General features: G+C 45.9%; 1 protein-coding gene across 1 annotated transcript in view; it reads left to right on the top strand.

Annotated features, from left to right (window-relative positions):
- Positions 1–15,499, top strand: part of dnah5 (dynein, axonemal, heavy chain 5) — a 458,053-nt gene that overhangs the window by 326,702 nt on the left and 115,852 nt on the right. The window contains exons 58-60 of the mRNA XM_038797206.1: positions 10,220–10,396; positions 12,081–12,284; positions 14,811–14,990. Of these exons, the coding sequence (XP_038653134.1) occupies positions 10,220–10,396; positions 12,081–12,284; positions 14,811–14,990 (561 nt within the window). The remainder of the gene's footprint in view (positions 1–10,219; positions 10,397–12,080; positions 12,285–14,810; positions 14,991–15,499) is intronic.

Genomic DNA, 15,499 nt, shown 5'->3' with positions numbered 1-15,499 from the left:
GCTGCAGCGCCAAGAGACATCCTGCTATCCAATGGCACACTGCCGTTTATTTTGGCCTTGGGGAGTTTCTCCCTGCCGAAGACACAGTGATTTACACAGGAAAGGCTCCTCACAGTATGGTGTCCCATTTTGTCCTGATTTTCTTCCCACCTCTGCCCCTTTCAGGCCCCTCCCTCATGTTTTGAAACCTTATCACCCCCCAACTTTGGGGAGCCCCCCACTCAATCCCCCCACTCAATCCCCTTTCTACCTGGGAAGCCCCTACCAGGCCCAGGCGCTGGTAGTAACAACCTGGCACCCAGGCATCCTGGAACCGCCAGCCTGGCACTGTGGCCATGCCATCTGGGCACTGTGTTAGTGCCAGAGTGGCACTGCGAGCCTGGCACCCTGGGTGCTACCCTGCCCTGTCCCCGACCACCCGGGGGTCTTCAATTACCATTTGTGTGGAGCAGTATTAAACGGCGCACTGGCGAGGTCTCCCTGGCACAGCAGTGAATCCAAGGCGGCGGGTGAATCTGACATTTGGGTATTTCCTCATTTAAATATTTAGAGCTTGATCTCGCCATGCCGAAGAAGTTGGGTGATTCGCCTCAGGTTTCGTCTCCGGCTCGGTGCCTGATTTGGAGCTTGCGTGAGATTCACCCGTTGCATCCTGATCTGCACTGGGCGCAACAAGATTGCTGAATCGCGCCCCTAGTATTTGCAGGTGATGATCCCAGCATAGATCACCAAGTGAACTTCACATGTGTTCTTTAGCCAATCAATATATATTGGCACCAATGATATGACAGGTAACAATGAAGACCTGGGATACATTCAATGCATTCAATGAAGACCTGGAATGGACTCTAATTTCATGCGTGTTTATATTTTGTGTGTTAAATAAAACCTTTGGAAGAAAGTCGTCCATGCTTTCTTCCTTCCATGCTTGAATGAAATGTCTTGACTGCAAGTTGATAAAAGTGTCAATCACCCAGACCTTTGAAGTTTCAAAAGCCACAAACTCTTGAAACAAATTAAGCTGTACCAATAAAGATTGTGAAAATGAGCACCCACACAGCTATTCTAATACGAGAACACCTGCGTGCCAAAGGAAACATTGTTTGATTGACAGCTCAGGCTCTCTGATCTCCACAATAAATTCCATAATATTTTTGACACAAGTTAAATGTTTTCAATAGTTTATTCTTTGTTGGTGCATAGGTGGTTTGAGGAACATGTTTACCCAGTTCACAACTCCACCTGAATACCATTATAATTGAAACCTAAAAGAAAATGCTGGTAAATCTCAGCAGGTCTGGCAGCATCTGTAGGGAGAGAAAAGAGCTCGCATTTCGAGTCCAGATCATCCTTTGTCAAAGCTTTATATTTGCCCTTTTTTAAGTTGAAGATACTGGTTATGGACTTATGGGCCAGGATTCTCCTCACCGCAATCGCGTTCTGCGCGGGGGTGGGTGGGTGGAGGGGGGGGGGGGCTGGTAAGAGGATGGGCGTCAGACCCACGATCGGGTCCGTGGCGGGAGCTTGGAGTGGCAGCTGCAGACTCAGTCTGCGGCTGCCCTGGTTAGGGGGGGGGGGGGGGATTATCCGTCACCGGGTGGGGTCTCCAGGACGGCCAGGCTCGCGATCGGGGGCTACCGATCGGCGGGCATGCACAATCTCAGGGGGGGGGTCCTATATTGTTGGGGCCGGCCCGCGGTGTGGGTCCGTCATGTTGCGCCACTGCCACAGGTGTCCGTATTGGCAGCCGGAGCTGCGAGGAGCACTCTGAGGCCCTGCTATCTCCCGGCAAAACAGAGAAACACTCTGGACTTTCTCCAGGGAAGTCCAGAGTGATTCGCACCCGTTTTCTCGCGGGCATGGGGACATAGCCCCATTATCAGAGAATTCCGCCCATGGTGTTTACTCTCAAACTATACCTGGAATTCTATCATATTGTGGTCACTATCTCCTAGGGTATCCTTAACCACAAGATTCATTATTAATCTTTCTTCATTACACAAAACCAAATCCAAAATAGCCCGACTGGGTAGTTCCACAATGTACTGCTCGAAATAGCAATCCCTGAAGCACTCCACAAATTCTTCTCCTGTACTACCTTGCAAATTTGGTTTATCCAATCAATATGCAGATAAAATTTCTCATGATAACTGCAGTTTCCTTCAAACATGCCCTTGTTATTTCCACAGGTATGCCCTGACCTCTTGAGAGGTCAACTTTTGGGGGTCTCTTGACCACTTTTTTGTCGTTTTTCCCTGCTAGTCATTATTTCAACCCAAACTGATTCAGCGTCACCATCCATTGCCTTTATATCACGATTCAGCACTGCTCGGAAACCTTCCATGATTAACAACGCCACCCCACCTCCTTTCCTCTTTGCCCAGTTCTTCTGGAACATTGTATACTCTGGAATGTTTCTATAATAGCTAATCCATCATACTCATATTATGCAATCCGCAATATCCACTTGTCCATTTTGTTGCAAATGCTTTGTGTATTCAGATAAAGAACATTTAGCATGATTTTTTCTTTACAGTTCTTACAACTCTGGATTTGCTCTGTGTTGCATATTTTTGTTTACGTCTCCCTCCCTATCCTGCGCCATCGCACCCTGATATACCCCTGATTTTTTAAACCTTCCATTCTTGGAACCCTCCCCCCTCTTCGAGGCTTTTGGAGCCCTTGGTGCAATACAATGTCATATGATCTGTTCCTACCTGTTGCTTTCTGTTGACATTCTGACTGATCATTGACTGCACTCCTGCCGTAAACTTTGACTTCCTAATTTTCCACGCAACTGAAAACCTTCACCTCCACTCTTTAGAAGCCCTCTCTACTTCCCTCGTTATATGGTCCACAAGAACACTGTTCTCAGCATGGTTCAGATGTAGGACGTCCCAACTGTACAGCCCCCACATTCCCCAGTTCTGATGCAAATGTCTCATGAATCGATTACCCACTTCTCCCACATCAGTCTTTGAGCCACATATTCATCTTTCTAATTTTATGTACCCTTTGTCAGTTTGCACCTGTCTCGGAACCTTGGAGGTTCTGTTCTTTAATTTAGTGCCTAACTACTCAAACTGCCTGCACAGAACCTCTTTCTTGTTCTACCTATGTCATTGGTGACTACATGGACCATGACCACTGGATTCTCCCCTCCCACCATAAGTTCCTCTCCAGCACAGAGCAAATGACCTGAGTCCTGGTACTGGGCAAGCAATACAACCTTGGAGACTCTCAATCTTCCCTACAGGGAACATTGTCTATTCCCCTGACTGTACTATCCCCAACTACGGCTACATTTGTCTTTTCTCACCCCACTGAACCATGGTGCCATGGTCACCTCCCCTACAGTCCCCTCTCTCATCCGCACAAAAAGTAAGAATCTCATACTTCTTGGACAGGGACAAGGATTAAGGCTCCTGCAGTGCTATCCCTTGGATACTTCTCCCTGCCTCACTTACCTGCACCCTCCACCATGTTCAGGGCCATAATCTGGTGATGACATCATGAGGTTCCTGTCGGTGGGCTGTTGGAGATCATGCCCATGCTGAGCCGAATGCTGAGGATGGACCTCTGAGAACAGCCACAAGAAACCTGCTGGAGATGCAGAGACAGCCAGGCGTACATCTGTCGGAGATGCCAGACTCCATGTCCAGTCCCATGCAAACGTTGGAAGAATACCATGAGTTCTGGAGAGATTGGTGACTGACATGAAGAATCGGGTCCAGCAGAACACACAGTGGCTTCCAGATATGCGCTCAATCACTCGGGCCATGGGCTATGCAGAGGTGTCTAGGTGAGAGGGGAGCCAGGAACCTTAACCTCCCTTCAAGAGCTCCTTCTACTTCAGGATTCAGGGAGGTGACATTACCCATAGAAAGGGGGGGGGGGGGGGGGTGGAGGGCACCAGTCAGCCTCATCAGGGGCCTGACCTTGGAATACTTCTGATCCTCCTCCCTTCTGCGGTGCCCAGATGCCTCCAGAAGATGAGGCCGAGGAAGGTTCCTCTGCACCTCTTCAGGAGACTCTCAGTAGGCTGGAGCTCTCCAGGCTCAGGCTCCAGAGGAGATTCCCTGAGGTCATCTTTGGCAACAAGGGCATAGCACTCAGCAGCTGCCATCACCTCAGATGTGGATGCCAGGGTTGCACCAAGATGACGTGATAGAAAACGTAAACGTAAGCCTTTCCAACGGCAGAGTGGAGGAATGGGTGTCCAATCAATTATTATGGACATATCATTTTTCTTGGTGCATCATAAATTGTGGAATGTTTGCATTTATTAAGAGAAAGTGGTCTTTCTGTTAATCAAACATTAGTTAGGCCTGGGGATTGGAAACCTGGCTGCAAGCCAAGCTTGGAGCTCACCCCTAATCCCTTCTCAGTGTTGTCTGAACTGCATGTGCACCTGATGAAGCATTCCATCATTTCCAAGTGTGCGCATAGAGTTCTTCATGAGGTCTTTCAGGACTTGGAGCTTGTGTAAGTTGAGCTTGTGCAACCTCTTTCCAGGTCAGAAGTGTGCATAGCTTTGACCGGACCATCCATATTGTCCTCTTCATGCAAAGGGCCTGCTGCTGTTTCCCTTCATGTGCCAGATGCTGTGGGCCCTGAAGGTTGTTGCCAGGGAATATGCCCAGTCTGGTGGTACTTTAGCTGTGCCGTTTCTTGAGCCAGAGATCAAGAGCCATTGCAGCAGCCTCTCTTTTAGCTGAAATATCTCGCCTCAGCTCCAACTATTTTCAGAGGTGAAACTTTATTTTACGATCTCTTGACTGTGGATGCCTCAGTTCCTTGTTCTGGTTACTTTTCAGTATTTCTAAGCAAATATGCTGGTTGTTTTATTTAGCACATGGCGCTCTGAGGACCACTGTTGCACTGTGGCAACACGGTAGCATGGTGGTTAGCATAAATGCTTCACAGCTCCAGGGTCCCAGGTTCGATTCCCGGCTGGGTCACTGTCTGTGCGGAGTCTGCACGTCCTCCCCGTGTGTGCGTGGGTTTCCTCCGGGTGCTCCGGTTTCCTCCCACAGTCCAAAGATGTGCGGGTTAGGTGGATTGGCCATGCTAAATTGCCCGTAGTGTCCTAAAAAGTAAGGTTAAGTGGGGGGATTGTTGGGTTACGGGTATAGGGTGGATATGTGGTTTTGAGTAGGGTGATCATTGCTCGGCACAACATCGAGGGCCGAAGGGCCTGTTCTGTGCTGTACTGTTCTATGTTCTATGATTATCCCATTAGTTTCAAACTAGGCAATCTTCTAACAATTGCTTCCCAAACAATTAAGATCTGTGCTTGCCTCATTTCCCAACGTGTTCCATCACAAAATTGAAACTGAGATTAAGCCTCACCAACATTCCACACAGTGAATGATGAAATTCATTTTTTTAAAACTCTGTTTGCAGTGCAAGTCTTTGCTTTGGCTATCTTCTCTCAGTGAGCTGAAAACCACATGAGGTCCAAACTGCAACTAACTCTTTCAGCAGACCCCCAAATTAATTGATACTAGAGAACTCCCCAAACTTCAACCGCCTCCATGACATTGTAGCCCACTCTGGGCTGTCCTCAAACCAACCTTTGGAATAATTATCCCTCATTTACAATTTATCTTTGATCTGGTGAAGTAGGTTTACAACCTTTCAGAATTCATTGAATGTTTTTAAACCAATTTCATTCTACCTTCCAAGCAATTTTTGAAGCCCAGAATTTTAATTACCTTACCTTTGCAACTTTAATATTCCGAGAACTAAAAATTACCTCTAAAATATTGAACTAGATATTTACAACACACCTGAGACTGTACAAGGTATGGAAACACCCTGGGAAGTGAGCACACAACTGCAGGATTTTTTTTCGCTGGTCATAAACCTACTGATTGACAAATTGGAACCCATTTCAGTTTATGAATGCTGCTAGCTGCTCCCAGAGAGCTCTCAGCTACACAGGTGAGTAATAAATTGTCCCTTGTACTTGGGGAAACCCAGCTCTGGAGCAGGATCCAACAGCTGTGCTTCCCTGGCTCTCAGGGTCTAGAGTGAATCTCACAAAATCATCATCTGCTTTGAACGTCCCATTGGCAAACTCTCTTGTACATCTGTGTGTGGCTGACTTGGAGAAGCCAACAACTCGGTGGCAGAGAAATTCAAGACTTTGTTTACATTTAAGGCTACTGGCATAGGATAGCTGCCTATTCCACAGAGCCATCGGTCTTTCTCCTGGAGCTGGTGTAGGTTAGTGACTGACTGCCGTGGCATCCTCAACCATGTTTTACATTGCCTCTCTGGCATTTTCAGGTATTTACTCCATGTGCCGTACATGTGCAATGTGCCATTGCTAGGCAGTGCACTGGCCCCTGTTTGCCATCATCCAGAGCTGCCTGACCCTCTGTTGCTGCCTCCCCGTAGCAGCCTCCCCGAACAGGCGCCGCAATGCGGCAACTAGGGGCTTTTCACAGTAACTTCATTGAAGCCTACTCGTGACAATAAGCGATTTTCATTTAATTTCATTGTCCTTTTGGCTCCTGGCCCAGAACTATCTTCTGCAGGTTCCACGGCGCCCTTTTGACAAATAGATTCCTGCTGCCTGCCATCAGTAAACCTGATTAGCCTCCAATCTGACCCGAATTTAATACTCAACTTTAATCGTGCCGCCGGGAAACTGATTTTTTTTGCTTCCCAAACAATTAAGATCTGTGCTTGCCTCATTTCCCAATGGGTATTTGAGAGAGATAGTCCATCATGGTGGTGATCATTTTCACCTCTCTCTGTGAAATTACAGTATCCAAAGTGCACTGTGACAGTCAGCTACAAAAATATTGAGACATGACTGGTGAAGAAGCATGAACGTTTTTTAATAATGTGTTTACAGAGTATAAGCTGTACAAAGCTGATTATTATTAATTCCTCTCTACCATTGGTGCCTACTTAGTGTTGTCAATTGCTCGCTTCAGCTGTCTAGTCGCCAGCTTTGAGTTCCACTACCTCGTGTTTGCTGGTACAGTCAGTGGCAGACCTACATTTTTGGGGCCCTGAAGCTTGAACTGTTATGGGGGCCCCTTCGCAACCAGCAACGAGGTCTGGGTAACCATTGTTATCTTCTTCAATGGGGTTGTTCCACAACAGATCACCACAAATTTTTTAAAAATGTAACCACTACATCTCAGATTTTGATTAAAATTGCTGTACTGGATTATCTCACATGTCAAAGTCACTGGTGTGAATAAAACATTTCCTCTGCCTTATAGGTTTCGAGTTATGGGGGATGAAAATTAGGGAAATGTTGTATACATGCATGATGCATCATAGAATGATGAAATAAAACATAGAAAAGAACAGTCAATATAATCTTTTATTTCAGACATACTACATGAAGCACATTTTACAAAATACTCTTTTTTTTCTATTTTTTCTAGCAACATATTCACGTACAGTTTTGTCATATGAGAGCTTCCTTGTAATGTCATTTTCTAGAGACAATATGCATAAAGAATTTAAGTGTTCTTCAGTCATGGTAGACCGAAATTTGTTCTTTATAAAGGATAGCTTTGAAAAATTCCTTTCTGCTTCACAGCTCGTGATAGGCATTGTCAAGTACAGCTTAAGTGCAGTAGTAATATTGGGGAACACTTCAATTAGGTGTTGCTCACAAATACGCTGAAGAACTTCTGCGCATTGCATTTTAGATGGCGTGTTTTCTTCTGTGTTCTGGGATTTCCTAAGGTGCGAATATTCTTTGAACTGATAACACTCGTTTACTAATTTGTGGTCTATATCATCTTTGCAATATGATATTATAAGTTTAATACTGTCCTCATCAATTTCAGAATTGTTCACCAATTCTGAGAGGAACTTTAACCTTTTCGTAATCTGTACATATGGGTCAATCCTCTTGCGTGACTGGATTATCAAGCAGTCATAGAGTTGATATAGAACTTCTATCCTAAATTTGTCAGCTCCTCTCAAAGAAACAATACCACTTGTTCCATCTGAAAATTTCCTTGTAACAATGCGTTTGGAAGCATCAGAATAACTTGAGGTGATATCTTCACACAAACCTTTTGCTTCTGATTCATAGTGTGCAATCCTATCGGCTGAATTTTCTCTGAATTCTTTAACAAACGAAAGTAAAGATGATAGCAGAAGAAAATCTTCAAATACCTTTAAAAACCCCTTCTCAGAAAGTAAAGTGCCATTTTTTAAGATTTACAATAAATAAGCTAAATAGGCTAAACTAGGCTATGTTCAAGCTAGCCTACGCTAGGCTAGGCTAAGTTAGGCAAGACTAGGCCACCAAAACTCATGGGCTAAGGTAATGGAGCACAATTTTACCATTATTTGAACACGTTTCATAATAAACACCTGTAATCTAACACAAATTCACCCTTTTATTACTTTTTCATAAATACTTGTAATATAGTACTAGCCTAGGCTATGTGGTCGTAGCCTACCTTCCGTTCACCTCTTCATAAAAACAATAGGCTAAGGCTAATCTAACACTATTTCACCTTTATTACTTCCTTTTCTAAATATAACATTTATTTTTGTAAGATCCAGTTCAGGACCAATAACATTTTGGTTAAAGTAAACAAAGAGCATGATTCTCCTTTGCCCGATGCCGATATTGTAATCGGCGATCGGGCGGAGAATCCTTGTTTACGACCAAATTGGGGGAAAGCGCCTGTTTTCGGACGCTCCGCCCCCTCCAAATCGGTGTCATCGAGGAGTGCGGTGCACGCCTTTGGGATGGCCTCAGGACATGATTTGAAAGCCCTCCCCCGTGCTCCGCCCCCGATAGACACGTGAGCTCTCAGTTTTGTGAACCCGGCATGGCGGCTGTGGACTGCTAAGTGCCGCCACAGTCTGGAGGGGGAGCCATGCTGCTGGCCGGGGGGGGGCGGGGCTTTGGCGAGGGCTGGTGGGGTAGGCGAGGGGGTGTCCAGGGGGGCACTTTCTGGCAGGTCGGGTCCACGCGCAGCCAACGCCATGTTGTATGGCGTGACCGCTGCAGGTGTTTATATTGGGAAGGCCGTGCGTTTTATGTGGCGCAACTGCTAGCCCCACACCGGTCGGACGATCAGTGCTGGGGCCTCACCGACCTTTTCATCGTAAAGCCAGACACTTCCCCCGGACATAGGGCGGAATTCTCCGCAACGCCCGACACCATCGTGAAACCTGGAGTGTTTCACGATGGCGTTGGAGGCCGCTCGTTGCCTCCTATTCTCCCCCCGCGGGGTGCTAGGAGTGGCGTTCCGTAAATCTCAGTCGACGGGCCTTGACGCTGGCGCAAGGCCCGGCGCGCCGAGAATGACGCGGCCGGCGGCGCCTAATGACGTCAGCCGCGCATGACGTGGTTGACGTCTTCCCCTCCGCTGCCCTGCAAGACGTGGCGGCTTGATCTTGCGGGGCGACGGAGGGTAAAGAGTGCGTCCCTTGGAGACGCCGGCCTGACGATCGGTGGGCACCGATCGCGGGCCAGTCCCCTCCCGAGCACGGCCGTGGTGCTCAATCCCCTCTCCGCCCCCCACAAGCCACAAACTCACCTTTGGCGCCATGTTCACGCCGGCAGCGATCAGGTGTGGTTGCCGCCGGCGTGAACCGGTCGGGAACGGCAGGCTGCTCGGCCTGTCCGGGCCAGGAATCGAGGGTCGCCGTGAAAAACGGCGACCCGCGATTCTCCCACCCGGCCTGGGGAGCGGAGAACCGGGCCCATAGCCTCTAAATCGGAAAATCCAGCCCAGAGGTTTTGATTTAAGACACTGGTTCAGTGAAGAAAGTTACACAATTCCATGGGTTTTGAACAAACAAGCATTAACTCCATTGTACAAAATCAGAAAGAAAAAAACAATTTACAATATCTATCTTTTATATTCTAAAACTCAGGGTAAGTATGATAAACATATGAATTAACAGGCCAACTGTGGTCAAACGCACCACACTACACAATAAATGGCATTTGTAAACCAAGATGAGAGTCCATGGATTTTTCAACAACCTGCCCAGACATTAGTAATGCAATGAGTCCACCAATCTCACTGAAACTCCGTGTCTCTCACAAGGATTTTCAGTCTGCACCTTCACAGATATTAACTTTGAATTACCTTCAGACGTCTCTCCAACTCGGACAGCTTCAACTATGGCCCACCATGCAGGGTTTCAATTTAGTCTCTCGAGTTTCTGTTCCCCTAATTGAATTAATCTTGTATGTCTTTTCCTATTACAGGTTTTAAAAGAAGTTACTGTGAAAGCGCAAGCTTCTGAAAAAGTAAAGGTGGAAGTCCAAAAGGTAAAGGACAAAGCTCAGGCTATTGTAGACAGCATATCAGCAGACAAGGCGATTGCAGAGGAGAAATTAGAAGCTGCAAAACCTGCCCTGGAGGAAGCTGAAGCAGCTCTGCAGGTAAGTAAAGATGACCTGTTGCTGTTGTCTTTGACATTTAGAATATTTGTTTGAGCAGGACATTTGTTCAAATGTTGATTCGTTCTCTGTCTGTTCATTGGAAACAGTTACTCTAAAGTAGCATTTAAACTGCAGGAGCCATATGAATGTTTTACAATTTGAGGACCGTCACCATTGTTGGGGCCTCCCAAGCAGCAGACAGCTTATGGAAAAGTTGTAATTTATATCACTGGATGGAACATTCTGAGCAAATAGAATTTCCAACTATGATTAAGTGTATTCCTGGAGGTTTTACCATATGACTTGCCATTCGTTGGCCAACGCATCCAATGTTATGAATCACTGTCTTCCTGTGCCAATTGGAAAGCAAAAAGACTCATTACCCAATTGGGTGATGCTTAACCTAATAGCCGTTTTTCCACATTTTCAATACTTTTAATATTTGGTAAAGAGATGTGTTCAAAGAAAATTGAAAAAAAAATTCTATTTAATATCCCGATGATATTTCTCCAAGGTTGCATGCAGCAGTATCCTTAAGATTGACGGTGGACAACACTGAGCAAATCCCCATAATCTGCTGCTAAGTTGTCTACTAATTGGCAACAGGCCTTTGTCCAACCCTCGCAGGATGTTGCATGTCGAGACTGGGTAGCAAATTGAGTTAGAAAATGCATATGAACGCAGCACAATTAACACCGCTGTTATAACATGTCAAAAGAATTAATAATATTACACAATATACTATGCGTTACGTTGAACATGCTGCACAAACTTTCCACCTATTATTCCCACATTCCAAATTTTTGTGTGTGCAGACAATGTGGCCACAATATTTTAGGAAAATCAATATTTATCATTAGAAAATTTTGAAAACTTTGTTCGTTTGAGAGCTGCTTGATTTAGGACTGAGTGTGCAAATTCAATAAACGTTGAATTCAGTAACGCAAGATACCTTGTATGACATTAGAATATAGTTAAGGATAGCAACAAAAATGTATGGATCTAAGTTAAATAATTCAGATAACCTGTAATTTCTGTGTAATTGAAATTTAGTTTGAAGCAGGCAATCTTTGTACCAAATATCTGGGGGAAAATGTGTAGATATGATTAGCTGGTGAATATTTAGGGCATTTTGAAGGAATCTGTGCCATGGATAGATGCTGTGGGGTAGGTTTTATGAATTTGTGTTCCTATTGCAGAGCTTTGCCCTTTGAAAAAATGTCAAAAATTGAACATGGGGCAGTGTTTGTTGCAAGATTTTCCATCCATCCAAATTAATATACGGATAACCTAATTATCTTGTAAATACAGCATGGATGAGATCTTTCTTTTCCGTGAAAATATTTGAGTTTAGTAATTGGAGCTAAGCATTTGACCACTGTCTTGTTGCTATATACAGTTATGGCTATTTACAGTATAATTTATAGAGGTCTCAACATTGTATTAATGGGTTTACAAATTAGGAAAGAAATGATGCAAAGGTTAGTGGCATCACATTAAAATATTGAGGAACTCGGTTTTTTATAATTGGATTTTCCATCCTTGTGATAATGGAACAGCTGTGGAGTCGAGCAAAATCTCAGTTAGAGCTTATACTTGTTATTTGGCTGTTAGATAAAAGTATTGTACCTTCTTGTTAGTTATGCTTTGTTACATTTATTTCTTCCTGTATTCTTGCATGCAGACCATTAAACCAGCTGATATTGCCACTGTCCGTACACTGGGTAGACCACCTCACCTCATCATGCGCATCATGGACTGTGTACTGTTGTTATTCCAAAGGAAAGTAAACTCTGTGAAAATTGATGTTGAGAGGAGCTGCACAACACCTTCGTGGCAAGAGTCCCTAAAGCTTATGACAGCTGGAAACTTTCTGCAGAATCTCCAGGTAGCCAAATCATTTATAGACATCAAGGACTGAATTTTCTCAGCTTGTTTTTTTTTCAGATGACCACATTCATGACCATATTTGGTTTGGAAGAGCGGGCCTCCCAGTTGCTCCGAGAACAAACCAATTAAGAAGTTGCCTCGGGGCTTCTCAAGAATTAGGGAGCACAGGCGAGATGTTACGGCCATTTGGCGGAGGAAGGATCTCGAATTAAAGGGAACACAAATGGGTGAAGTTTCACAACTACTATGCAACCTATACAGGATAGGACAGAGGAAAGGGCCCCGAGATTCAGGTGGAAGCAGGAGAGGCTCGCAAAACAAGCTGGGCATCAGGACACTAAGGCTCTCATGGCAGGTCATTGCTAATATCTTTATCCTCATGATGAATAGCTGAATTGCCAGTGAACCTGGTGGACATGCATTGCCAGTGTCTGGCAAAGTGCCCATCACTGGAGGCCCAACCCCCTGCCTCCCACAGTTTCATGTCTCTGAATCATGTGGTGCCATCTACTCCTGAAAGAGGAGGGAAAGCAGGATGATTGGAGTGCTAAGGGCTTCTGTCCAGAGGAGAGGACAACATTTGTGCAAGGTGACTGTGAAGCATGGGTGTGCGAGGCCGATAGGCTGAGGGTGTGTTGGGTGAGGTGCTTGCAGAGAGAGGAATGAGCGCAGCTATTGTGCTGACCTGAGGCGTGCTGTGCAGGTTAACACTGGGCATGCCAGAGTGTGAGGCTTGTCACCTAATTTTCCCAGCAGCCTTCCACCTCCAAATCCACATCCAAAGGCTTTGAAATTTGTCCCCGGATCCATCCCCAGGTCGTTCTTGCATGGATAAAATGCTTTTTGGTTTTGTTTTTTTTTTCTATACAAGTACAAATTGTACATAATAAGTGTGATTTCCTAAGCATTCATTCGTGACAATACCCGATGCGTATTATCTAAAAATTGTGTTTAATTACTCAAATAGCAAATTATGAGTCCAGATTTAAGTATGTTTTGGCCTTTGCAATAATTGCCTTTTTGGCATATTATTAGGAATATGAGAATATACCTCTTCTCTAGTGTTCTTTTCAACATTTTCTTCATGGCTAAATTGTCCTTTAGGTGGGAGGACAGTTTAGACTGAGTACATATCACCAAAGCCACTCTTAATATTTTGACATGTAAATGAACAGGAGATATATTTTCCTTCCGGTCCTGTACCCCCCTGCCCCCACCTCCAATCATCTTGTCACCCACTCCACCCAGTCCACATTTCGCTACTTCTGATATAGAATTAAAGCAGTTGACTCCATGTGGGAGATTCACCGAGCCCTGTGCCGGGCTGGAGAATCGACGCAACCGCGCCACGATGCCCCGACGCTGGCGCGCGATTTTCCGAGCTGCAGAGATTTGGCGCAATTTGCGCCGCCGCGTTTAGCACGGCGCCGGCCGCAGGCCATCGATTCTCCGGCCATGATATGGGCCAAACAGCCGCGCAATTACGACCGGGTCCTGCCGGCGCCGTTCACCCCTGGTTGCTGCCGGCGGTAACTCTGCGCAAACGATCGGGGGGGGGGGGGGCGACGGGGGCTCCTTCACCGGCGGGGGAGAGGGGAGGGGTCTTTGATGGGGTCTGGCCCGCGTTCGGGGCCCACCAATCGGCGGGCCGGCCTCTCCCCCCCCCCCCCCCCCCCCCCCCCCCCACCGGGCCTACTTGCTGGCGCAGCCGGCCCCTGAACACCGACGCCATGTTTTGTTGGGGCCGGCACGCTAAAGAAGTCCCCCGCGCATGCGCAGGTTGGCGTGGCCCAACTGCTCATGCGTAGGTTGGTGCGGTGCCCATTTGGCGCTGCGAAATGAGGCTGGAGCGGCATGAACTGCTCCAGCGCCGTGCTGGCCCCCTGAGGGGGCCAGAATCGGTCGTACCCGGGCCCAGTTTGGGCCGTCGTTAAATGCGACGGTGTTCATGACGCCGCGAACACTTGGGCTCTATATTGGAGAATCGCCCCCCACATGTCAGTAGAAAGGACTAAAGTTTCATTAATGCCCTTGCAGAAAATGTAGTAAATCGTAAGGAAAGCCACAAATCCAGTGCCTTGAATGTCCGTTCTGTACATTAAGCTTGTCATTCAGCATATTATTGTAGCAGTTGTTAAGTGTATATTTTTAAAAAACATTATACTGGTTACTAAAAATTGCTCTGACAGAATAGCGAGTTGAATTAGTCATATTTCCATGCTGGAAGAAACCATGGGCTGGATTCTCCGCCCCGTCCCGCCACAATTCAGGTTCATCCCGCCGACAGGATGATCCGTTACGCCGGCTGGTCAATGGGGTTTCCCATTGTGGGGCAGCCCCCACGCTGTCGGGAAACCCCTGGGCTGCCAGCAAACTGGAGCATCCCGCCGGCAGAGAATCCAGCCACCCCCCCATTTCTAAATTGAAGTTAGGTTATGGTTGTGTAAAAAGGCAGAAACATAATTGAGACTACAATCAAAATGATTCCGCATAAATGCTCAACCATGCTATTTTATCTTTCTAGCAATTTCCAAAAGACACAATTAATGAGGAAGTTGTTGATTTACTTCGGCCCTACTTTGAAATGACAGACTACAATATTGAAACAGCCAAGAGAGTCTGTGGCAATGTAGCAGGAATCTGCTCATGGACGAAGGCTATGGCTTCCTTCTTCTCCATTAACAAGGAAGTTTTACCTCTAAAGGTATATTGAGTTGTTTAATCTTAAGGTGATAATATTTGATTGTTTACCCCAAAAAAACTACACCTACAATAGTATTTCACGGGAGAGAAGACAGAGCGACAACATTTTGATCTGTATGCCCTTTATCGCATAGATAACAAGTAGAAAATGTTTATCACATCTGCCAGCATTACTTCTCTAGCTATGAAATCATTGTTATTTTGCAGTGCTCATGGTATATCTTTGCCTGAATAATCCTCCGATGTGTCATAGTAGATCTAAATTATTAGAGTAGGCAAGCTCTTCCGAGGGCTGGTGCAGACCTGATGGGCCAAAAGACCTCTTTCTTTACTGTAACAATTCTGTAATTATACAAACAATTTGTATCTGGAATTCAATCTGGATGCACTTGGGCAGGACTAACAAGGCAAAGGAATACATGATAACCGGCAGGACCCTGGGAAGCACCAAGGATCAGAAGTACCTTGGTGCTCATGTACACCGGTCCCTTAAGGTAGTAGAACAGGTGG

The sequence above is a fragment of the Scyliorhinus canicula genome, chromosome 5 (genome assembly GCF_902713615.1).
Source record: "Scyliorhinus canicula chromosome 5, sScyCan1.1, whole genome shotgun sequence".
Lineage (NCBI taxonomy): Eukaryota > Metazoa > Chordata > Chondrichthyes > Carcharhiniformes > Scyliorhinidae > Scyliorhinus > Scyliorhinus canicula.
The sequence above is the reverse complement of the archived record's forward strand: the minus strand, read 5'-3'. Positions and strand labels throughout refer to the sequence as shown.